Genomic DNA, 26,400 nt, shown 5'->3' with positions numbered 1-26,400 from the left:
ATGTATGAAATTGTTATTTACTGTTAAAAACTTGCTCTTATACCTAAATACCTTAGAATACAATAAGTAATTGTCATTCAGTTGTAAGTCATCCAAAAAATTGGCTTATTAAAGTCTCATTCCACAACTAGGACTACAATTCACATCTAAAAAGCTATATGCCAGTTCAGGCATATAACAAATCATTTCAACATTACATTCCTTCTTTAAATAAAACAACATCTAATTGGGTCATTTATAGGGGTTTTTTTGGTTGGTTGGTTTTTTGCTTATAGAGGTGTTCACAAACCTGAAAGAGCGAATAGATAAATGTTTTGGAAGAGAGCTATCTCTCTGTTCTTTATTACCTCTCATTCCAAAACTAAGACTTCTTCAGAATTTATTTGATTTGCAGGTTTTCTTTGTTCACAAACAGAAGAACTCCTAAATTTCTGTGGACCATTTTTCAGAGGCTTTGTAAGAATGGAAGTTTTGCTTCCAGTCTCGAGACAACAAAGGTCATGTTCCACGCCACACTAAGCAAACCTTACGGGTCAACAAATAAACAGCAGGTATTTCTGCCTATAGTCAGTAATCTTAACTAACTAGCTAGCACAAGATCATTGGATACGCTCCTTAATGGCAAAAGACACCAGAAATTGTCCAAAGCCAACATCAACTTTGGAAAGTACAGGGGGAGGAGGCAGAAGCACTAAACTAGCAATAGAACTCGACAGCAAAAGTTTCATCTCTACAGTACAGGAAAAATTGCAGCTGCAACTTCTGGTTGCTGCATTGACAACCTAAAGCATTTCCAGCTAAAACTGCCTCAGAAAAATCGTAAGTGTGTGCTTACGATATATGACACCAGACATTGCGGGGATTATCCATGTGGAAAACAAATGCAGATATTTTTAAGGGTAGAACTTTACATTTGAAAAAGACACTACAGGCTCCTTTTATTGTCAATGAATATCTTGTCAGTGTTTTCAAAGCTATCTAGAGGAAAAAAATAATCATTTCATCCAAAAGTAGCTACCAATATGATCAAATGTACTGTACCCTCATAATTCTTGTTTCTAAACAGATCCTTATGTGGCTACCACCTCAGTTGTTTATACTGTAAATACCTAAACTTAGGTAAACCCTACCTTATGATTCTTAAAGGGTSCAATGTACCAAATACAGAAAGAAAAGAGTCTCTTGAGAAAGCCTAGCCCTAATGTCTGACAGCAGATTACAAAAACACCGTTTCCAGAAAAAGGATGCTTAGTAAAGCATCTCATGGTGGTCAGCACAAGAAGCATAAGAAGTGCCTACRGCCCTAAAAATACACGTGCGGGGGTGGCTAGTTGCGACCTTCATTTGACCTATGGGGAGCAAGATGCTTACAACACACGGAGCAGCAGAGATTGTTTAGGACAATGTTCCAGTTAGATCCGGTACATCTTGAACCTCATCAATTTAGGAAAAGATAATCCAAAAGAAACTTAGAAAACTGCCACCTTAGGTCAATCTGACATCTGTTACTCTGCATGGTTTTGTTTTTTTTTTTTAATGAAAGTTGGAATTCATATTAATATATGAGAACTCAAAACCAAAATTCAAGTGGAGAACAAACTGTTGGCTGTCATCAACAACAGACAACTTCCACTGATATTCCATATTTATGATTAAATGTTAGATATCAAAACAGATCCTGTTAATATCATACCGCCTCTGTCCATATTCAAAAACCATTTATATAAATCAGGTTATTGGCTCCAATTCTAGATCAGTTTAGTATTTGTTCTTCAGCTATGCCCATTAGAAAACATATGTTTTTAATGAATACCAGATATTGGCCAAGACAAAAAATAAAGATTAGTTACTACTCGTCCCAAAGGTATATTGTTCCAATTGTCATAATGTTATGTACAAATGAAGATGTGTTAAATAAAAGTAGGAAGCCCTTTTCAACACGGAGTATAAGCATTTACCTGAAAGCCATCTAGTAACAGTGGTTTAACAAATTTTTCCTCATCAGCCGAACCATAGCAGTTGATGATGTGTGCACCATTACTCCAACCCAGCAACAAAGCAGAGCATATCAGCTTAAACCACTATGAAGGTTTAATATATTTTACTTCACAAGGAACTCAAATTATAACCACACAGTCAGAAAATGGGAAAACAGACTAACAGAAAATTAGTTCATGCATATCTGCAGAACAAGACTGGGAGGTGGGGAAATGTGCTTATCATGGTTATTAGTTGCCTTTGCAGTTCTAATATATTCCTTGGCAGTTTCCTCCAATCCAGGAAAAAAAAAAAAAAAAAAAAGGAAGAAGAAGTAAGTAGCAATATCAAGTTAATGACTACTCCATCACAAGCACAACTGTCACGCCTGGTTGCATGCATTCCCCCCAAAGAAGGTTAAATATATGTGCAAGAGAGAACCAACTTAGCCCAACACTATATAAAACATAATTAAGTGGAATCAGTGTAAGTTTAAATAACTAGCCTAAAGGAAATTACCACTGCTATGAACAGACATCTGTTTTGCAACTTAGAACTACAGCATTTGAAAAATGAATGGAAAAAAAACATATACAAAGCTTTTCCAAAGTAATGTTGCTGAAAGACAGTCTTAATGGGCAGGTGTCAAGAGTAACAAAGAGTATAATGGGCCATCTAAAGGATTCTGTGTGTAGATACTACACAAAAGACCTTTTAAGACCCAGTTTGTGAAGTAAGATCTTGAATAAAGACAGAAAGAAAAAGAATGTTATTAAGGGAACTGTTTGATTACACAGGAATTTTCATCACCTTGCCCTTATAAAATTCAGTAACACTTAGATGAGTCACTAAAGCTCTGTGGTTCCATTACCACCATACTAAAAAAAAATATATATATATATACACAGAAGAAAAAACTTATCCACATGAAGACCATGCTAGTAAAATGTTTTAAAAACAATTAAAGAAACCTTCAAGAAAGCTGCATGAAATTAGGTGAGACTGGAGTTCCTTCTACATAATGGATACGCAGAACACTAGCAAGCAAAACTCAGGATTTCTTTGTAAAATTTGTCATAAATATGTATTTTATTGAAAGGAAAGCCTCACTTTAATAAACAATTTTAAAATGGGGATTTCTTTCCAAAAATGCCCAAAGTGCATACAACCCACATAAGTTCAGGAAAAATAGCATCTTAATATAGTACTTCACAGGATGAATTCAAGATACTGAAATAATTCTTTTATTTGACAAAGCCTGTTTTCACGCACTCATAACTTAAGTCCTTCTATGTAATCTGTAACAGCAACTACACTATTTCAATATTATATCATAAGCAAAAAAAGGATATTCTGCTGAATAAAGACATTTTCACATACAAATCTTAGATTCTGCAAATAGGCACACCTTACTGTCAGCAGTCTCACTGATTTCAGGTTTACCATTACCCTACACAAGCAAGATTTGTATATATGGGAATGCATTTCATTAGACACTAGTGGTATAGAAGATATGTAAAATAAGCATGAGAAATGAAGAGCATAGATCACAGGAAAGAACTGTGCCTTCTTCTCAGCAGGCACTGTGCAACAGCTTTAGAAGAGACAAATCTCTCACATCTTTGACACAGTGTAAGAAAGAAAAGTCTCGTCTCCTTTGACACCTTAAATTTATGACAAATTACTTCAGCTTTGTTTCTATTTTTTGTTGAAAGATATTACTGCCCATTCACTGGCAAAAAGCAACCTTGAAGGTGCCATCAGAAAGACTCAATGCAGTAGTCTTCTCAATAAAACAAGGTGAATTTAGCTGTGTTGAATTTTTAACAAGCGAAGTTTTGTTATTAGCTACATTCCTGGGTAGAACCAGAGCCTTTAAGATATCTTMAAGATTTACATTTGTAATTCAGCTAATGGAAGAAAACTCTGGCTCCCGAAAATCGTGCGAGTACACCAAGTTTAGACAATTCCACTAAAAGTTTAATAGCTGCCTGCCAAAGTGAGACAGAATAAATTGGGATTTAACACCTGTCTGAATGAAAGCAAAATACAATCAAACTCATCTAAAATGCAAGAGGCTAGTAAAAGGACTGATTAAATATGATAAACTAAAGAAAATAAATACAGGATGGTATGTTATAATCTCCATACATAAAAATTCCCCTAACATGCTGCCTTGCTTATAAAAATAGACATATTGGGGCTTTTCACTTGTGACCTTTAAATCGAAAGTTTATTTGGCAATTTAAAGACAAGTAATTAAATTAAATTGTGCAAACATATATTAGATCAATCTTTGCAAATTACAAATTCAGTGGTGCATTAGGACTGTATTCAACGCAATCAAAACATTATCAGTTACTCTCACCGCTATTAATGCTTATGCTCATAAGTGAAATGTGTTGTAAAATCAGGCAGAATAGGCTGGATAGAGGCTATCTTAGACTTGTAGAATGAATAAGCATTCCTTAATTAGCCCATCAGGTTAAGTGCAAGCCTTAATGGGCCTTTCCTAAAGTCTAGCATGACATCTTTCTCCAAACATGGCCAAGAAGAAAGTTCCATTAGCAATATTAATACAAGCTTAGTTGATCATTTTCATTCAATTAACTTCTTTCAATTAAATAGATAGCTTGACAAAAGCAGTGATAAAAGACCTGAAGGGACAGCTGATGACTCGAACTGAACATTAGTGTGCGAGAGGTCGCCAGTATTAAACGGACTGTAAATCTAGCATTCAATTTGGAAAATGCATTTCTTCTGCTCCCACTTCTTTAATGAGCAATTTTAGCTGACTAGATGTGTTTGCTGCAGAATTTTCATGACAAGTCAAGCACTCTCCTTTTTTCCAGCAATAGTTATATTCTTAGGTTTTTCCTGCCAATATTTTCAGCTTCCCTTAACTCATGCCACAGGCTGCCATGGATAAAACCAGTAGAAATACATTGCTAGATACCTAGAAATAGCATACATCAAGTTTACATTTGCTAAGCCTCATTCATCACCCCACTGGTATTCCAGCAAGCCCAAAAGGAGCTGGACCAGCATATTCTAGTATGACAGCAACAAAACCAATGCAGCACAATATCAATTTAGTAAAGCCTCTAATACTGAAGTACTTGAGTAATCTTATGATCCAAAAAGAATTTTACATGTTCATAAAGTTAATCACATGTTTAAGTACCTTGCTGAACTGGAGGCAAAATTAAAACCTATATTCTATATAGCAACTTCTTTATAAACATGAGAAGCAGGAAAATTAAATTAAGACTTTTCAAAAGCRAAAAAGTAAAATAATTTGTTACATTTATCAAAATTAAATTACTCTCAATATTGGCATATTTGCCAAAATCAAATTTCTAAAATCCATGTGTCCTGATAACAACTGTGATAAAAGTCTAATCATTAAAAAACCCCATTGTACCCGATCTCTCATCGGTAGCAGAGAGGAGTCTGCAAATGTTAKTTTAATCAGTTTTGAAAATTGACACAACATACCTTAAATAATTGAATCCATCTTTTTTGTTCTGTCTGTATACATTGCTGCATTTCTGTATTTTTTGTTACTCCAACACTTCTGAATGCTGCAATATATTCCTCACGAACTTCCGGTTTTGTTTCTGGGTAAGCCAACTTTATGATTCCTAAACATGCATCTCGAAGGCAGCGTGATAATATTACTAGCTCTTCTAGCGTAAAAGGCATCATTGATGATTGTCTTTGACCTACAACTACATAAACCACAAGTTTATGTTTCTTTAAACTACCACTCCTAATCATTTTGCTATTAAAAACACTTATTATTTCACAGAAACTCTAATACACACACAAGGTAAAGGCAGAGAAAAGAGACATCAGAAAAAAGATAATGAGTATACATTTATAATGGCAATCATTTCTTTTAATTGTCAGCAGCCATAGTGATTTTAATTACAATATTCTCCTTTTTTATCTCCTGCTATGTTAATATTCAAGTTAGTCTACAGACCSAATTCAGAAGGACTTCACTCACTTCACTAACCCATTAAAAATCATCATGAATAAGAACTTTCACAGCAGACCCTGTAAAGCAGGGGTTCCCAAGGTGCAGACCATCATTTTTTCTCTTTTTTTCTAAATGCAATCATCATGAAAGACCTAGCTGACAGCTGAGCGCTCAGGGGACTGTCCGCAYATCAGCCCAGAAGAGCCCTCCCCACAGATGTCAGCAAATCATTGCTCGGGGAGCCCTAAAGCTGTAAATTCCAGCTGCTGAGCAGTTCTGGGCAAATTGATATGACAGCAGGATGTTTGTTCTAGAGCTGCCACGTTGCCATCACGCRGTGAATCTCCATCTTTTAAGAAAAGCAGGAGGTGGACAACAATCTTGCTTATTGACAGAGAATCACCCAGAAGCAACAGAACAGCATAAACTTTGGTAGGTGGTCCTTAGAGTCTGATGGTTCATCATTTAAGCAGCCTTACACAACAACATTTTGCAAAGTTCTGCTATTTAGTAAGCTTGAAACTCTCACCTTCTATAGGATCACCAAAGAATTCATTATCGTGAATAGAAATAAGTGAATGACTAAATAAAGAACTAAAAAGGTAAAAGAGAGGGATAATTCGACTAGAGTCTTCTAAAGACATTGGAGAGCCTCTTGAAATCACTTGAAGCAGTGGCACCATAGACCTTAAAATATAAAATACAAAATAAGAGGTCGATAATTAAATATTCACTTTTTTAAAAAGTTTTAACTTCAGCATTCTAGTAAAAATATTTACTAGTAGTTATAAAACAAAACAAGGACTACTCTCTCAGTTTAATAACTATTATGTCCTATCCCTGCAAAATAAATTATTCTTTATAGGTGCTTGTCACTATAGTATCTCAGTGTCTTGAAATGCATCAGCTTATATATAACTTCAGTGTTAACTCCACTACAGACTGCACATTTTTTCTGGTTTAGAGCAGACACCTGGCGCAAAGACACATTAAATAATCTGCATGTTAGCACAGAACAAATCTGTAGATTTAATGCCTCTATTCCTAGAGGCACGCTTCTGCTCCCACTAATTTCTTGACTAATCAGTGCTCAACAAGAGATAAAATTTAAGTACTTGGGATTTTTGGTGTTCACTATATTGATTCCAGCAAGCAATCCAAAAACTACAAGACATCTGTATTATTTTAAACAAAGGTTTTATTTTAAAACCTGTAATTATTTACAACAGACTGGTTCCTCAAATTTTGCTCCATTTTMTGAAATCAGAGTCTCAGTGAAAAAGAAACCAAGTAAAACATTAGAGCTTTGTTTTCAATTATCTTCCACTATCATCACCATACCACCAATTGTCTCATTCTCTTTTCACCGCATATGCTCTATTTTAAGGAAAACTCAGTTTCAGAAATGGTATAATACATACCCTGTAATCATTCGTGTAGTCATTGAAGATATCAAATACCAAAGATGCCTCAGGAATCTGGCATTAAAGGCTAAACTATAAAGAAGCCTGAAAGAGAAAGACCAAATACATGGTATCTGCTAAAACAGTGTATCCACAAAACACAGTATTTCTATAACAACTTTTATGTCAAGAATTTTTGAAGTAACATGAACAATTCAAATTTATTTTTTCAAGATGGGAGTTTTTGTTCTAAACAAATATGATGAAAATATCAAATTTGAAAAAGCAGCACATAAATCCTTACACATAATACACTGTTTCATTAATTCAGCAACAAACTCTGTGATATAGACCTAAGACTGCATTACATGACAAAGTTAAACGCACGTTAAATAAATATAACATACCTTAAACTCTGAGTTATTTTTCTGGGAATTTTTTTAATTCTAATGTAGTAAACCACTCTAACCAGTTAATAGGTTACTTCTGTGGTTCATCTGACATTAATAAACACAATAATCTTAGCTAAAAGTAGATTAACTACCTTAAAATTAATTTATTCAAGAAGCAATTATTGTTTTATGTAGCAATTTTAGTTATATATATGGGGGGGTAATAAAAATAATGTGTGTATAAACACACACACACACACACACACMCCCAAGCATCAGACATTAATATGACAACTCAGCAGGACAACGTCTATCCTGATAATTACAGTTATCTCCTTGATCTCGCGATCACTGCCCATACACACACACACACACATTAATCCACCTGTAGACAGAACATGGTTTATATAACATATATAAAAATAAATGCGTAGCTTCACAGACCACTTATAAACAGAGCCAACTTTAACTGTATTACTTCAGACATGATTATAAAGGATCTTTTTGCAGAAGTGAGAAATAAAAAGCTTCCTGGAATTAAAAGATCTCCTCCAGCCTTTTTTCCCTGCAGGAAGCAAGATATGTAACAAACATCATTTAAAACAYGATGCCTTCTAGAAAACCAAACAGTCCTCATTTTTTTGATATTAAAGTACTATATTCAGCTGGCAATCCTTAATGCTACTTTCCAAGGTCTCCTAATTACTATTACAATAAAAATGGTAAAACAGACACTCAATCCACATCTCCTCTCAGAGGTCAGCAGCCTCCTACTACCAAAATTCCTCATGCTCATGCACCCAAGAGGCAGGAGGCTGGGAAACGGGAGTGGAGAGGGGAGACTGGAAGGTCTGCTGAGAAAACAGTATCTATTAAGGATCACGTGGACAAAGTAAAATTTGCCAGATGGCAAAAGGAAAGGAAGCACACATTTCACTAAGGAAAAAAGYAAAATATGCAACAAATACTCAAAAACACTTGCAAAAGGTTTAAGCAGCAATTCATCTGAAGACCTTAATAAAAAAAAAGACAGATCTATACACCCACACACAAAGAAATACTGCACAGCAGCATATGCCTCTGGGTCCTAGCTTATTGGCTGTTTAAGCCTTGCAGAATCTTTTAAAATATGTTTTTGTTAAATTAAGTTATATTTTAAGTATGTGGAATTTTAATCTTAAAACTTGGGGGGGAAAATCAACCTGCCTTTTTTCCTTTGTAGTTTTACTTTTCTAGATTCACAYTATTTTGACATTTAGGTGGAAATTATGCATTATCATTTAAGGAAGGGCTTATTAGATTAAACTAATTTAGAATGAGGATTTCTATTTTAATGTTTAAGTATCCGAATGATAGCTTAGATGTCTTGGCTTCTAAGATGAAAAATTTCTTCAATGACCTTCAGTTCTCAGCCTCATATTTGAGATGAAAAGTAATTTGGCACAGTGCCGTTAGGTCTCACAGGGCTTCCAAGTAAAAACTTGTTAATTTTACAATCATCCCTGGAAATTATGTAATAGTTTTAGCAGAAATGAACAAACATTATGGACACTGAATCTATCATAATGTAATTCATTTTTCATTCTAGCAATATTCAGCAATAATGAAGGGAAAAAAAGGACAAACCTTAAGAGCTTAGAATAATAACCCTTGTCTGAGTTTTATCCATTTTTATTCCCTATCAGTGATTCAGGCAGCCAGTTGTAGCAACTGTTACATTTCATGGCTTGATTCCAGAAATTTTGAATACATTCAACTTTCATGTTGAGAAGGCTACACTTCCAGGTTACAGACACGATGCAGATATGGTAGAAGATGTTACCATACAGCTTGTTTAGTCAATATGAAATACATATAAAATATGAAACAGATGAATTCACCCATTCTGAAGATTCCATATTGTTGCCAGACAATAAACATAAATAAATAAAATAAAAATAAAATAAAATTAAATTAAATTAATAAACATAAATAAATAAAATTAAACACACAAGGCCTAATAAATCAACAAAAATTTTACATCACTAGATTCACCTGAAGTATTATCCACTGGCAAAGGAGTGAAAGTAGGAACAAGCCCCCAGTTCCAAGCACAGAAATTAGCTTTCAAAGGAGAAGGTAACAATTTTAACACAAACAAACAATGCAGGGATGGCTTTGAGAAATCATCTTTGCAAAGGTTGAAGAAATTGGCTGTGCTGGAAAACAATTTCAACATTTTTAGCTTCAGATTGAAGGAAAAAAAAAMCTAAAAACCCTAAAAAGTAAAAAAGGAAAATTTTGAAAATTAAAATAGGACAAAATCTACCTTATTTGGTCACCTTTGGTTAGGTAAGAGAAAACGTGTATCTGCTAAAGATGAGCATTTCCAGATAAAACTACATTAAAACGACACAGCATACAATAACAATTCAGYGTAAACTGCAGAACATTACAAGGATGGTTCATACATGCCAAAGGCAAAGCATTATTAATCCGCAAAGTTTAGAAATCAATTCAACTTAATATACAGCTTAAGTGTCCATACAACATGGATCACTTTTTCCTTTAAAGAAAAAAATCCACATATGTACACTAGAAATCACCAAAGAAATATTAAACATTATTTCTCTTTTTATTTATATCTTTATATCTCAGTGGTTCATTTTCAATAATTTGTACTATTTTAAAACAAATGAAGAAACTAAATTTTATATCCTGAGTTTTTCCCCCTCCCCTCTGGTTCTTCTGCATTTTCTTGAAAATCTCACTGCATATTACCAGTTTCATTATTATGAGATCATTATACAGGGGTTTACATAATAGATTCATTAATGGATTTGCTGGTAAATTTTAATATTCAGATTTAGCACTTTAATTTGRGAGAAGAAATATTCTTCGAATAATGAAAAGGATAAGCTCCTATTTCAAGCACAAAAATAAACCAGTCACAAGCTATGCTAGAATTAAATTCACTGCAATAATTTCTGTTAGATACCTATTTTAATCATACTAATTAAATTATCTGCTCCCAAAATTACGTATGTATTGGCCATTTATTATTGGCCAGTTTCTCTCTGTAGTTATCTAATTGTTCACAAAAGCCACACGATTTACGGGTATCTGCCACAAAGGTATTTTTGGGCACCTCTGGTTTAAAAAAAAAAAAAGTGTCAAATTCCTCCTGCGCAATGGGACAGATTAAATGACCCATTAAGCTTAATTTAGCTGAGGCACCGCTACAAGTTAATTAGTTAAAGGCAAGATTTTCAGTCTAGGTCATAAATTGGGCCCAGTTTCCCACTGAGACCATTTAAGTTAATGAAGAGAACACAACCGAACGAGACAAGCTCACGCAGCCTCACAAAGCTCGCGGCTGCGGGGCTACTCTGCGTATTCCGATGCTTCCTGCGAACTGCAGGGTGTCACAGGTAGGAGACAGCACGCACGATGCATTCAGCGAACCACACCGCTCTGCAGGCCGTTTCGTGCTTCTGCCTCTCTTTAGATCRTGTATTGGATGAAGAACACACAACAAAGCTTAAAAAAATGCTGTAAAAACTTCAAATATCCTGGTTCTGGTTTTGAGAAAAACACACATTCGCTAAAGAATTACTAAGATAGTCTTGTGCAAAGCCTAAATATCTTCACCACACATACAAAGACTGGCTGCTCACGTTACACCAGGACGCCAGTAATGTGCTATCACTCTGAAACTGTTAAACCAAGATTAACAGTTACACTGAGACACCAACCAGACAGCTAAAATAATAAACAAAGTCCCAGTACAAGCACAGTTCATAGGGCTGTTTAATTCTAAAGCCCTAGTGAGGACTTGAAGTCTATGATATTAAATTACCCTCCCTAAATATTTTGCAGAATGAGAATTTACTAGTTATTTAAAACATATTTTTGTGATCCAAGTCTTGCAAATCTTTCTGTGGTGACGACAGCTACACGCTGTAAGACTCAGGTTTTCTTTCTTTTTTTTTTTTAATAACACTTCATTCAAATAATACATAATACATATGAATTCTGCAGTGAAGAGACGAAAGCCTTGCGCCCTGAAGCCAATGCCAGATTCCTGGCAACTCCGTTCCCATCAGGATTTCATTCTGCACCTCCCACCTGGCTCACCGAACACTAACTACCGCTTGGTCTGTCTGCTCTTGTGGTTTTTTGCTTTAACTGGGCTTGCCTGCATCTTTTCCAAATTTGGAGAGGATTTATTAAAGAGGACTAGTCACTAGTCCTACACTAGACTAGTTATTAGCCAAGAGGACTAACTCAAAGCAATGTGCTTTTCTAATAACCCATCTTTGTTGATACATACCAACTTAAAAATAAAATGCTAGATAACACGTTAGTTTAATATATCACTACCTTATGGACCAAACAAATGAATTTGAGTCTAAAATAAATATTCTATTAATCATCACTACCACAGAAGTGATGGACAATGAAGCAGCTATGAAGGTAATGTGTTGAAGTACGAGTGACTTCCTAACTCTCACACCTTTCAATTCTCTATCACAGCTACACAAAGTTAAGAAGGGGGGGGAAAAAAAAAAAAAAGCAGCACATACTATTTATTTTTAAGGTTGCTGTGGTATAAATTTCAGTTCGGGTTTTGTTACACCTTTTTAACAAAAAAGAGGGAGTAACACCACAGATAAACAATTAAAATGTTTAGCTACGGAGGTACACAAGACATCTGTACAAGAAGAGAATAAACTGAAAAAAGAAAAAAGCACTGTTTAGAGAAGTCATGAATTGGAGAGCGCGGCATCGGAGGAAAAAAAACATTTAATATTTTCTACAAAATAAACCAAAAGGAATGTTCAGAACTACTAAGAGACAAAAGTTTAAGGAAATATTTTGCATTATCTAAAACAATATCATTAATATAACTTAACATTATTTAGGCAAAGAATATCTACAGCCAGAGTAGACTTTTTCTCGTTAACTAGCATATGCTTATTACAATACGGGGGGGATGTAATTACTGATATTTCAAGCACAAACCCACCACTAGTCTACACAGAATGAGAAAGGGACTTTAGCCGCTTGCTCCTTCTGTTCAAAACTACAGAAATTCTTGTAGTTTGGGGCATCTTATTCTGGTCTCTCTTGGTGTCTGTTCCAAATGCAAAGAAACTACTGATCTAATGCAGGGATACCAGTGCTCCCAACACTACATAACCATCAGTCAAATTACCAAGACGCCCTGAGAGCCACAAGAAGAAAAAGCATTCAGTTTTAATGGAGTGACATAGTATAAGTCTAGAGTATGAGCTTCTTATCATTTCTCAAGAAGGAAGGAAGCCTTCAAAACTATTATAAAAAAATAGAGATATTTGCGGTTTCCTCCCATCCAAAGCCTGGGTAAACTTAGCCTAATTTTCTTTTCTGTTATTCAAGGTGGTTTCTAATTCTTTTTATTTAGTATCTCACTTTGTAAATTTTCAGTCTAAGTGTTTTTTTTAATTATCATTATTTTCCATTACAGTTGTAAATACTGTTAAGTAAGCAAATAAAGTCTTTATAAGAAACTTTTCTCTCTTTAAACTCATCTGACCAGCATGTCTTCAAACAAAAAAGAAAAAAACAGCATTCTTCAGCTCTTGGAATATATTAAAAGCTGTTTTAGATAAATTATTTCTGCTTAATTAAGATATTTTACATGGTTTTATTAAATAGATAAACTTTGCTTTGAATATTTTAAAGTCATTTAAAAGCGGTTTCAAAGAAGACAAATCATCTTTCCAAGGACTATCATTAAATTTGACAATCAGGCAATAAAATAATGTATTTATGGACATAAATGAGCTAAAATCTTTTAACTGCCTTTCAAAATTGCACAATGTTTATTACCTTTAAAACAAGCCTCAAATGTCCTTTACAAAACACTCAGAAAGAATATATAGAATAGATGCTCACGAACTTAGTCCAGGTCTAAAATGCACTGAAGAGAATGAAAGACTGATGCCTAATGATCTAGCTAGGCCTGCTAAACCCAACACTTATCATTGGCTTGGAAATCAGAACTAGRAATTAAACATCTGCTTTAACTTAACAAGTAACTGTATGAATTAACTTAATTTTAACCAGGTAAAAACTTTCAYTGGCATTAACAATACAAATCTTAATATTTCTACTACTTATTTCTAAAATTGGTAGATCCAGCTATTTCAGAACTATTCAAAAGTTATAACAGCAAACAACTTGACCGGAGCTTGCATGACTTCTGAAAACTAGCTCATTATCACAACTGATTACAAAGACCTAATACAGCTTCTCAGAGGAAATAGATGCCGTACTCATACAATTAAGGTTCTGTGTGACTTCTTTATTCATTAAGCACCCTCTCCACACAGTCCACCAGTAAACCTCAAGTCAAAGCAGTGATGCGTTTAAATTCGGTAATTACTATCCAAGGCAATGTACCACTTGCAACAATAAAACAGGCGTACTAATTCAACTGCTGCTATGATCTTCAGGTCTCACATCCTGCTCTAATGCAATTAGTCTACAAAGAACTAATTACCCTAATCGAGCAATCACAGTTTCACTGACATCTTACTTCCTCGAACAGCCATAAACACCACTGGGCTAAGATAGCACCTAATTAGTTTTCTGTATCACTGTTTACAATGCAGTTTGAATTSATTATGTTTACAACATTCCCTAAATACTTAGTTTACTACCAGCAACTACATACTGACTCAAAACGACTTGCACCACACAAGTTTTAATAGTTATAGGTCTTAGTTTGATTAGAAGACGACCAAAGACCTTCTTCCATTGTTACTGACGTTTGTGTTTTGCAGCCTTTGCAGAAGAATGCTGTAAAGATGAACAAGCCCAAACTTTTACCTTCATTTGTGATTCCAAATCCCTTCCCACACTACAACAACAAATTTCAACAGTTAGGAACTGTTTTAATTCGTAGCAAGAGATATTCTGGTTATATACTCAGATATTACTTATATACTCAGAAATACTTATATACTAGGCTCAGAGAACAATTTGGAATAACTGGATTCAGTGCTCAGCTAGCTGGACAGACTAGGGAATCCATATCACTCAAAGTTTTAAAAAGAAGCTGGACAAACTTCTATGAGAATGATTTAATTATACTTAATACTGCCTCTGAGCAAGAGGATGGAAAAACTACTTCTCAAGAACCTTTGCAATGCTATTTGCATGTGATTTTCTGATCACAAACATTTTCTGTTCTGTAACATTCAATGTGATGATAAAATATTAACTTAATTGCAACACACTAAACAAAGCAAAAACTTACAATTTTGGATTCAGTGATCAGTCCAGAGAGAGCACAATGAGCAGGAAGAATAATGAACAAAAGAAGAAATCTACTCATTGATATATCTGGAATTCTCATTTAAATTCTAAAATTCTTATTTATTTCAGCTGATCATAAAAGAGACAATACAAAAAAGTCTCCACAGAGTATTGGAAACAACAAACCAAGTGTATCTAGTGAAACTCACTTTAGGTCTACTATAGTTTAACATCATTACTACTTATACTTGCCTGACTTTTGGCACCATCATTCGGTGTTGTACCATTAGCGTGTGGCAGATTGATGCCATCAAGGTAAAGACCTCCTCACTAGCTGAATCTCTCCAAACCATATTCAGTAGAGTGTTTGTTTGCTGTTTCGTATCCAAYTTCTTTAGACACTCCTCAGTTATATACTGAACTGATATTCTYCCATCACCCTGTGAACATACCAAACAAAAATCTGCTTTGCTCTTTTTAATGATAAAAAATCCCATTTCTTTAAATACTTCAGAATTTTACTAGAACATAATGTTTACCTGYATGATAGTCAAAGCATGATCATATATGTGTACCCAAATATCATTCTTAAAAGCATCACATCTGAAAGGCAAGCATTGGGGGTGGTATCAATCTTTCCACTAAAGCCAGTGGAAAAGACTCCCTTTAATGTAAGCACGCTCTGCAACACTTGGATGCAATACGGCAAGATCATTTACTGGCATAAAATATGTGAATACTCATCTCTCCCCCAGTGACATCAGTCAGTATTTGCAGAGAAATGGATATCTACTGTAAGTTCAACAGTTACAAACAATATTTTCAGATTTATAGCCCACGAGTTAACAAACAACAAAAAACTTTTTCAGCTACCAGGTGACAAATACACATATTAYGGCACTACAAAAAGTGTAAAAAGAGAAACATCCTTGAAGGATGCAAGCTATCCAGGTACATATCTTTAAAAGGTAGAGGTTTTTTTCTGCAACTTTTTTTGGTTGGACAGGCATGCATGAAAATACGGAATATAAAAAAACGCAGGAAGGAGAAATGTATATTACAATAAAATAGTATTATGTATTAAATTTATGTATTAGATTTTCTCTGATTTATAAGTTACAGTAAATTAYCTATGAACAGAAATGTATGCTTTGTCTTTACCTAACCACCTCTTACACACCACCAATATTTTTAATCCACAAGTAGAATCTGCCAATATTTACATTATACAAAGTCGGGGTGGGCAGGGATTAAATATCTGAAGTCTGACTTAAGATTTTGGATAGAAAAAACAGGAAATTTTTTTTTTTTTGGGAAATGCATTATTTACTGGACAAAGCAGTTTACTCATACTAACTCAGCAAACCTTTCTGGGCAATGATAACACACTGCATATAAAATGTACAAGTAAAAAGCTACATGTATTCACCAACAGTAACARTATGGTTCTTGATCAGAAGTCACTCTCAATATCTGGTCTTTAAAATGTTGGATCTTTCAGAGACAACAGGAAATTTAAGTAGGCATTTGGAACAGTACCTCCTAGAATAGCTAGTCCACTCTTGCTTTCAGTACTTAACTGAGAAAATGACACAAAGGCATACAAATGCCTGAGAGAGAGAAATCCAGAATTTCCAACTCACTGTGGGAAAGGAAAAATAATCACACTATAGTAATTAAACTATTTTTGTACCAGAATTTCACCAAAATATGGTGAAATCTCACACACTCCACAAGGACAGACTGCATGAGTCTTGTGAATGGCAGCTGCCTCTTGAGAGATTACATAAAGGCCAGGAAGAAGCTGTTGGACTGACATCTCTCCAACTTTGGTTGTTCAAAGCCTTGATCCGAGTGTTAGGATATTAAAGTTAGTATAGATTCATTTTATCGGTGGAAGTTTTACTCTGTGTTTAAACTACAGTGAAAAATCCTATTTGCAACTACAGTCTCTATATATTATCACAGAAGTAAGGTGTCCTGCCCTTTGAGGGTTTTGAGGGTAGCAAGTGTATCCAAAAAGAGAGCTAAGACTGTAAGGTAAAGACTGAAGTTGAATATATGATATTTCCATGAGAAAAAAATGAAAATACTAAGTTGGAAGACCAGATTGGTATGTTTCATGATAACCTASTGTCACCAGGGGCTTAAAAATATGAAGAGTAATAGTCTTTGTAAAACACAAAATCAAAGCAGCGAAGTCAATTTTTTATTTTTTTTAATAAAAGCTCTGTCCTTTGGAAATCACACTACCTGTACTTTAAGATTCCTGATTACATTAAAAACAAACACACAAAACTCTTAAATATAAGGGACCAGTTCCAGTCACTTGCAAATAGAAGCCATTTACTTTTAAGAACAAAATAAGTATACTTCCCTCTACAAGCAGCTAGAAAAACAGCAGACTTAAAATCATCATGATTTTACTTATTTTTGCTGTTGCYATAATAAAAATGCATTCAAAGAAATTCTGTACTGCTTACTGGTGTGGTTATCATTTTACTGATCTCTTCATCCTCATCTTCAGAATCACTGGTTGCATCTTGACAATTTGTACCAGTAGTAGACACAGGCAACTGAGAAAGAAAAGTTTGGAGTACCCTCAAATACACAAGAAGTCCTTCCTCGGAAAGGGATCCTATGGCAAATGCATGGAAATAAGACCATTAGCCAGACCACACTCTACTGAAGATAAATAATACATTTTACAAGAAATACCTGACCAAAACACAATATGCCCAAGCCTCCCCAATTAAGTGCAAGTTTTAATGGACAGAGTAAGATTASCTAATAAAACAGATCTCTCCGACACTTGTATGCACAAACTGTCCTTTTTGTTTGTCAATGAACCATATTATATATCATATATATTATATATAATATATGCAACATACTACTCAAATACAAAAATAACCCCAATGAATAGGCCATTTAGCTTTCTCACCCAAATATGTTTCTCCAACAGTTAAAACAAAATAAAAAAGCCATGGGGCTCGATCACTTTTTCTTGAACATCCACTTTCTGCTAATAATAGTGCATTCAGAAAGAGTTCATAAGGGAAAATGGTCTGCACATCAGCAAGCGCTGGAATGATGAAATGGAATATTTGATCTGTAAAAGGTGCTGCCAGAAACTCCTCTGTGAAGGCTGTAAAAATCTGTTGCCTGGGGAAAAAAAAAAAAAAAAGCCTTTCTAGAAAATCTGAGCAGAATTTCTCACAAGTATATCTATGGAACGATTGATCATCAATGTGCAAGGTTGAACATGCCCATCAAGAAAAGTGCATAGATGCATTCCATTAATTCTGGGCCAATAAACTGCATTTGTCAAATTTCTCAAAAATGAACTAATTATACCTTATCTCTGACGATCTTATATGTAACTTTATCCTTTAAACTTCCATTGAGCTCACAGAAAACTATTCTGAAGTTAAATTTCATTGTTTATAATCTTGAAACTACTGATAAAAAAAAAAACGATTAGGGTTTTTTCACCCAAAAGCCTACTTCAATACAAAACTCTATCATATGTGACATAACCAAAGTTTGATTTTTGTTTTGTTTTTCCACATACCTGGCTCTTTCTCCTTGTAAGCTATGACTTAATTATTTCTCTTCATAAACCTCAGTTCCTCTGTCACAAACTTGTTAACTCCAAAATTCTTTTCATCTGCCCTTCGCTGTGTTCCTGCTCTCATCTACACTTCAAGGTTTTCCACCTCTATTTCCCCACATATTGTGATATGTGCTATTCTCTGTGATCCCTTTATTGTATTCTTCAGCATTTTAATGCTTTTTTTTAACCATATCTGAAACTACACTGTTTCACCTGTGTACAATGTTATCAAAAAAATCATTATTATTACAAATAAACCAACAATTTCTATTAAAAAATATAAACATCCAACAATAAAGTCTGCAACTCTGAAAATAATGAACAAGTATACAAATATCTAATATTATCTTTATTTACCTTGCACCTTCTGGGCAGGAGCTATATGTAAAGTGCAATGGTTTCAGAACATTCTCCAGAAGTATTTTTGCAATAGGGACTCGAGAAACATCAGAATACTCAATACTTGATGGAAGCTTATTGTTAATTAACAAATAAAGCGACCTGTAGTAGCCTACAAATAAGAAACACCACTTTTTAAAGATAATACTATTTTTCTTTTTTTAAAACTTACAGAACAATTTATATACATAAAATTTATAACTTAAAAAAATCTTATAATYCATTGCATGAAATTTTACTTAAGAAAACATTTTTAAAAATACAGAGAACAGTCAATGTCACATTCACATAACTAACAGGATATACAAGCAATATCTTTGGAAACATCCTTTTATAAAATCACAGATAGATAACTGCATACAGAATCAGTTTGATTTTCAAGATGGACCACTTCTGCTGATAAAAAGAATAATTTGATTTTTTAAACAATAATCTATGAAAAAGATATTCTCTTCTCCYCTAGGCAATTCTAGTTATGTTTTTGAAAGCTGATTTTCCACCTTTTCAGACATGATGAATTTTTCCCTCTACTCCACAGCATGACAGCATCTTACAGCTAAGAGTCCTGTGGGCAGAATGTCTCAATTCTGCAAGTGCCTTGCTTTCGCAGGCTGAGGAACACAAGTACTGTTCCCAAAACAAGGATACCTCACACAGTAATAAAACATATTGCCACCTGAACCACAAAGACATGTATAGATGGTAACCTGACCTCCATTGTCAGAAAACTATTTTTATCTCACCAAAGTACAAATGGAATCGCATGACTCCACTCTTTTCCTTAATCCAACTTCCTTATGCTCGATGAACTCCTATTCTGAGACACCAGTTCTACTACTATAGAAACCACTGTAAATGCCTAAGTAGTGCTGTATCAGTGGGAGAGAGGCCCAGTCTAAGACCCTTTGTTATATTAATATAAGCTGATTAGACATTCTTTACAACTTCATCATCATAAACGATTAGGAGATGAAGTATTTTTAGTTACACACAGCTGCTTCTTTTTGTTTTGATTATAAATAACTAGAAAGCTGATTTTTATTGACTAAAATTTAGAATTAAACATCTTGACAAATTCTCATATATCAGCTGYAAGGACTGAATATTATACTAAATGAACAAATATAAAAGTATTTTCGAAGATATACTAATCATATAGTAAACAATGAAGACAAACACAGATGCTACTGTAACTTAAATAATATCTAGGCAAGTAAAATAAATGTGCTGTGGTAATAGCCACTTTTTGTCAGAGTGTAATACAATAACTCCAAATTTAGTAGTTACAACTAAATTCTCAGTAACAGGATAAGATAGCCTGGATTCAGTCCACTGAGTATGTTTAAAACCTTTAAAAATATATAACTATTCCAAAAAGTTAACAAACAAATTTGAAGATGCCTTTTTAACATTTGGTACCACTGAAGCTGGATCAGAGACGTTTATTTCATAGGGTTTTTGTCTTTTCCCTCACAGAATCACAGAATCGCTGAGGTTGRAAGGGACCTCTGGAGATCATCTAGTCCAACCCCCTGCTCAAGCAGGGTCACCTAGAGCACGTTGCACAGGATTGCATCCAGGCGTGTTTTGAATATCTCCAGAGAAGGAGACTCCACAACCTCTCTGGGCAACCTCCATCTACCTGTCTTGTGAACTCAAGCCATGATATCAGAAAGACAATTTTATTTTTTTTAAACACATCCCAAGAGTAAAAAAGGTTCTTGTAGACAAATCATGATTTTGGTGATAACTACACAATTCATTAACTTTCAGGAGGTTTGCACAGGTGTAACTCATAGGAGCTTAGCAAACAGTTTTGCTAAAGTTGAAGATGGCACAAGGGAAATAAAAGCTGGTTCATCACCTCTTTGCTAAAATGTCTCTATCTACTGTTAACAGGATGCAAAGTTAATGCCAATTTACTATAATAATGATCATTAGCAGTTACAGGGAGAAGTGCTGCAGCAGAACGCCCAACCTTTACACAACTAAAGCTCAGATCTGACAGGAAGAGTGTGCGTGCATGTGTTCGCGCGTGTGTGCATTCAAGCACGAGAAAGCAGTTACTGGCATAAACCTCTACTAGGTAATATTCACCAGCTCAGGCTCTGTTGTAAAAGCCCGCATAAATAACTTGGTAGAACATTCAATTTATAAACCAAATTTTCAAAGAAAAAAACAGTAATTTCTCAAGCAGCATTGTCTTTACCAGTAAAATATCAATGTATAGTATGGGTTAGGGTCTGCAGCACTTAACATAATTCATCGTGTCTGTGGTAAAGGCAAAACATGATTAAACAATACGGTCTTCAGGTATCACATATCCTCTTCCATTTTCGAGCATCTCCCAGAACTTCTAGTTCCTGGCTACTCACCTTTTTGAATCATGTAGTGCAAAATTTGTTCAATTAATGATGCCACATAGCTGACATCTTGTAGAACAGGCAAATACGTATTCTCAGATGAAAATACCTCAAGCATTCTCATAGGAAGTGCAACATTCAGACTGTCATCATTGCAATTTTGCAATAGCCTATAAATTAAATCAAAATTATTTAATGAGACTTCTCTTACGTCAGCACGGGCGTATGTACACTTCTTAAAAATTAAGCTACAAAAATTTTTTGCATGCATCTTAAAATAACTTATTTATATTGGGTTTCCAAGTGTTCTCAGTGGTTCAGCTAAATCATTTTGCTGGCACCATTATAATTCCTGATTTTAGGGTTCCTACACATACCGCTCTCTCTCTTTAAATCCTACAGAATGCTTGCTTTCAATGACTTGAAAAGTTTGGAGGACTGCTGCACTGATTACAAGAGAAGCCAAGGGTTTTTCCAACACGTACTAATTACCAATATGAAAAATGAAGTCAGGAGAGCCCCAGAGTAGTATGGGCTTGGAATGAATGCTGGGGAACGTCATACAAGTAACCAAAATAACACATCCCTGATCCTGACTACAGGCTCAAGTAGTAAAAAAGCAACCATCCCCAAATCTTTAGCAAACTACTTATGAAGCAACTATCCGTAACCACAGAAATGGTGCAGATTAAGAGCCTCCCTAGAAATAAAAGGATTTGTTAATATTTGAGGTACACAGGCATAGTTATCTGGACAATGTCCTTTCTTCTCCTGCCTTCCAGACAGACAGACGTACAGCAGCAAAAATCATTCTGACACCACAGCTAAGCTATTTTCACTAATCAGAATAAAGATACATTGATGAGACGACCTCTTTTTGCAGACGTAGTTGCGATGGAACTACCATTTTTGCCATGATGTTACACACTGTCACCATAGCTTCTCATGAACCTGAACTCACCCAYGGGAAACGATTTTGGTGGTCTGTGCCGCTGCTTGCTTTCTGGGTTTCTGCAGCCAATTAGAACAGCTCAGAAAGCAAGCAGGGACACCCACCATCACACTGGTAAAATGAAGTAAAAATTCTGCCCACGTGTTGAAGGAACAGACCCTTTGCTCCCTTCCTCTCCTACATCAGCTAGTCAGGAAGGCACAGAGGGAACACTAACACCTGCATTTACAAACCACAGTTCCAACTGTGGTGAAAACGTACAACTAACTGCAGTGACACCACAGCTATGTTCCACCGTATGCAGAATTTGGAGGCTGCCACTCAAGTCTACATGAGTGTCCAGTGCCACTGTTTGTATCTATATWGTATAAACAATTACAAAATCACAAGCTTCAATGATTTCAGTGCACCAATTTTCCAGAAGAATCCTCAATATTGAAAGAAAACAGTGGTTTCTTCAAAAAAAGATTTCTGTAAAGCTCTGGAGAATATAACCAGTTTCTACCACACTGATAAGAACAAATACATTGTTTTCCAAAACTGGGCTTTAGTAGCCAGTTGTTGAAGTCGCTTTTATAGATTTATCTTCCTCTGGTTCTCTGAAATGCATGTAAAAAGATCACTACCTATAACAAATGTACTGCTGCAGTCAGTAGTGCACCTGCTTAACATGCCTTAAATTTAAAATAAAGGGAAAAAGCATTTTAAACAATACGAGTCCTAAAACAGCAATATCCAAAGAATATTCTTGGGACAATAGTCTAACTCGGATAGCAAGCTGTAGTCATTATCAGTTCCCAAGAAAACATTCTGCTAGCGATACTACTACACGCAGACCCTTAACACTCTAGACAGGGCACATGTCGAACATGAAAGTCCATGGAGCTAAAGAACATTCCACAGTTTTTAAACAGGAATAAGTATCATATACCATGGCCAATAAATATTTAACATTAACAGTCCTTTCCATGAAATAAGTTTACATTTAATATATACTTCACCTGCTATTAAAAAAAAAAGCATCCAACATGATTATGAGCATTTTTTAAATAGCAGTTTACCGAAAAAATAACTTTACCTGCAACAAAGCCCCAACAGTCTTTTTATTTGGAATAAGCAAGTATGTCTGTCTGGACCATCCAGTTGCTTAACAAACTGAGAATTCTGTTTAATTAAATTCTGACACATCCATATCTGGGGAAAGATATGCACAAGTTTAATAAAAATTCACGTTCATAACAGGCTAATTATTCCACTCTCTTTAAGTACACCTGGCTTCACCAATAATAAAGTAGTTTATTTTTCCACAAGTTGCACGATGGTCACAATGTTTTTCCTACCGACTTTTTTCCTTTACTAGTTTGTTTCCTAAACTCTTTCAAACAACATGTTTTAGCAGAGCACAAATTTTATTTCCTTTTTATGCACTGGCATCAATTTCAGCTGCACTAATTCCTTACTGGAACGAATGTTCACATTTCAATGTTGCACAAAAACAGTTTTCAACATATACAGCAATATTGCACCATATACAGCAATATCTTAGTCTTGTTCTGTCAGGCACAGAAACAGTATATTATATATAATCACATTATATTATAAAGCATTATATTATATATATAAGATATGTATAAAATATGTACATATATGTAACAAAATACCTTTGGGTACCTTACAAAACACAGAATAACACAATAACTTTTAGTTGAGAAAAAAAAAAATAGTGATTTGTTAAACAATATGAACTACATGACTATTAATATTAAAACTTTCAAAGTTAATACTGAAATACATCTACAAATAACTTTACAATGGGAATAAATTTCTCTGTTAATTTTTTGTTTTTAAATAGCCATAACCCTTTAATCTCCATTATTAATGTCCATTAAGTCATTTTTACTCATACATTTTGGAAGTTTGCAGAGACTCCAAAATTAATACGCCAGCATTATTGACCAGTGCGAAAAAATTAAAAATCCTAACACCTTAGGAATGACCACAGAAAGCTGGAAAATATTGTTAAAAAYGTAATTCTAACAGAAGTATATTATTTTTAATACATTACTGTGACTCACACATACTATATATGCTGCTATGTAAAAGGATTTTTCAAGGCTTCATTTCACAGATTTTGTGTGTGTGTGTGTGTGCGTGTGCACGCGCGCACGCACACATAAAATTAAATTTTAAGTTATTCTGTTTAAATGAATAACAAAAGAGCAAAGAAGAATTGAGGCCAGCAATATCTACAATGTTACAATGACTTTATTGAAGTGGTCAAAGTCTCTTTTGCATCCCTTCATAACCTTCTAAGTGAAAGAGTAGCTTAAAAGTGCATGAAATAAAACTACTTACTAGCAATCAAAGTACGTAACAGTACTTACCAAACGCTTAGAATCCTCATTCTGTCTGTAGAAAAAGAGTAACTGACGAACTAAAAGGGTCAAATTAGCTCCATTAGTAGTGGAAAAAGTTCCTCCAGATTGGGCCAAATTAGCACAGCGATCAAATTCACTTCTTTGGATAGAGTACTTAAAAGTTAAAAATAAAAGAAGATATGCATCAACAAATCAGTAATGACTGAAATAAAATAGAGATGCAAAACTTTAAAAATCTCATTTCAGTTTCCCATCTCGAGTGATAGCAAAGTAATACAAGGRATTTGACACATAATTGTTAAGAGATTGAAATGTATATACAAAATTATAGTTAAAGCCACAATTGCTGTAATTCAGAAAGTATACTTTACAACAAATTTGTTCCTTTTCAAAAAAAAATACTATCACATCATGTAATTTCATCTAGTTTACTCAATAAATATTAGCAATCTTAAACAGAAACAACCCTTTCCCAGAATAACCAATCCAATCTCAGCTTAAAAAGAATATCCTTTTGAATCAAACTACCATCTCACTTCTGCTAAAGAACCCTGTTCCACTGGTGTGTAAATGAAAACTGCGAATACCTAACTATTCTCATATACTTTGTCAACTCAAAAAATTTGAGTAATTCCATTGAAGTCTACTTTCACATATATACATAGTTTGACAAATAAGTGCCCACCTACTAAAAAACTGTCTCAACTGAAAATACATCAGGAGGGGAAAAGATCTTACGCTTCGTGAGCACACATAACACTAAAAAAAGGAAAGATTTCCAATGGAATTTTTTAATATACAAAAGCCTTATTTTCAGCAAAACTGTTTTATACCCTTCTGAATAAATATAAAACCACTTACTTGATGTTTTCTGTCCCTGTACCCCCTTACAAATGACTGGATTATTATTGCATTTTTCAGCCTCCGCCTTTCTTCCTGTGAAATGAAACAAAAAGATCACTATCAACAGTGTGAAACCTAACTCTTATTTCTACAATTTTATCAGATATATTTGTATTCAAAAATAATTTTAATGAAAATTAAGTGCTAATCATCAGTAAAATAATGTATTTGAGGTTTTGCATCCAATATACATAAATTAGGGAGAGTACAATTCATATTTTTAAGTATAAATTTAACATTACATTACTACATAAGAATTTTTAATAATCAGTATGTAATATTACAGAAATAAACAYGCTAGCATTTTATTAGGAAAAAAAAATTAACACTAAAATGTTTGAGAGTTGATCAAACCCAAAGATACTATTCCTCCTTCTGCACAAATTAGTCAGYTAGTCAACTAAGACCTGCTTAGTTGTTTCCATTCAAATAATTTATCAGCATTATAAGCCTGGTACAGTTCAGATGCCTCAAAACAATTATTTGGAGAAAATACTGCTGCTGAAATGAAAATAAGGCTTCATGCTTCAAGCCCAGGAACACAATACAGAAATGAATACAAATTCTTGCTTTCTCCTTCCAGTTGGATATATAATGTGAGTCATTTTATGGAGTCTTCCTCTGTAGCTAGAAATTGTAGTTAAAATCATCTGATTAYGATAAATATCTAAAGGAAGTGGCTACTGCAATTAGGCTTATAACAATGTCCACATAGTTTCTTAAGGGATGAAAAGATGGAAGTGAATAA

The 26,400-nt window shown here is 34.4% G+C and overlaps 1 protein-coding gene across 1 annotated transcript in view; it reads right to left on the bottom strand.

Moving 5' to 3' along the window:
* The window catches only part of UBE3C (ubiquitin protein ligase E3C), an 86,765-nt gene that overhangs the window by 47,187 nt on the left and 13,178 nt on the right, over positions 1-26,400 (bottom strand). The window contains exons 3-13 of the mRNA XM_026069255.1: positions 25,611-25,685; positions 24,756-24,902; positions 23,450-23,565; positions 21,432-21,589; positions 19,015-19,168; positions 17,986-18,206; positions 17,525-17,679; positions 15,294-15,481; positions 7,384-7,470; positions 6,492-6,649; positions 5,476-5,708 (exon numbers count right to left, since the gene is read on the bottom strand). Coding sequence (XP_025925040.1) covers positions 5,476-5,708; positions 6,492-6,649; positions 7,384-7,470; positions 15,294-15,481; positions 17,525-17,679; positions 17,986-18,206; positions 19,015-19,168; positions 21,432-21,589; positions 23,450-23,565; positions 24,756-24,902; positions 25,611-25,685 — 1,692 coding nt within the window. The remainder of the gene's footprint in view (positions 1-5,475; positions 5,709-6,491; positions 6,650-7,383; positions 7,471-15,293; positions 15,482-17,524; positions 17,680-17,985; positions 18,207-19,014; positions 19,169-21,431; positions 21,590-23,449; positions 23,566-24,755; positions 24,903-25,610; positions 25,686-26,400) is intronic.

This window comes from Apteryx rowi, unplaced genomic scaffold (genome assembly GCF_003343035.1).
Source record: "Apteryx rowi isolate R43461 unplaced genomic scaffold, aptRow1 scaffold_29, whole genome shotgun sequence".
NCBI lineage: Eukaryota > Metazoa > Chordata > Aves > Apterygiformes > Apterygidae > Apteryx > Apteryx rowi.
The sequence above is the reverse complement of the archived record's forward strand: the minus strand, read 5'-3'. Positions and strand labels throughout refer to the sequence as shown.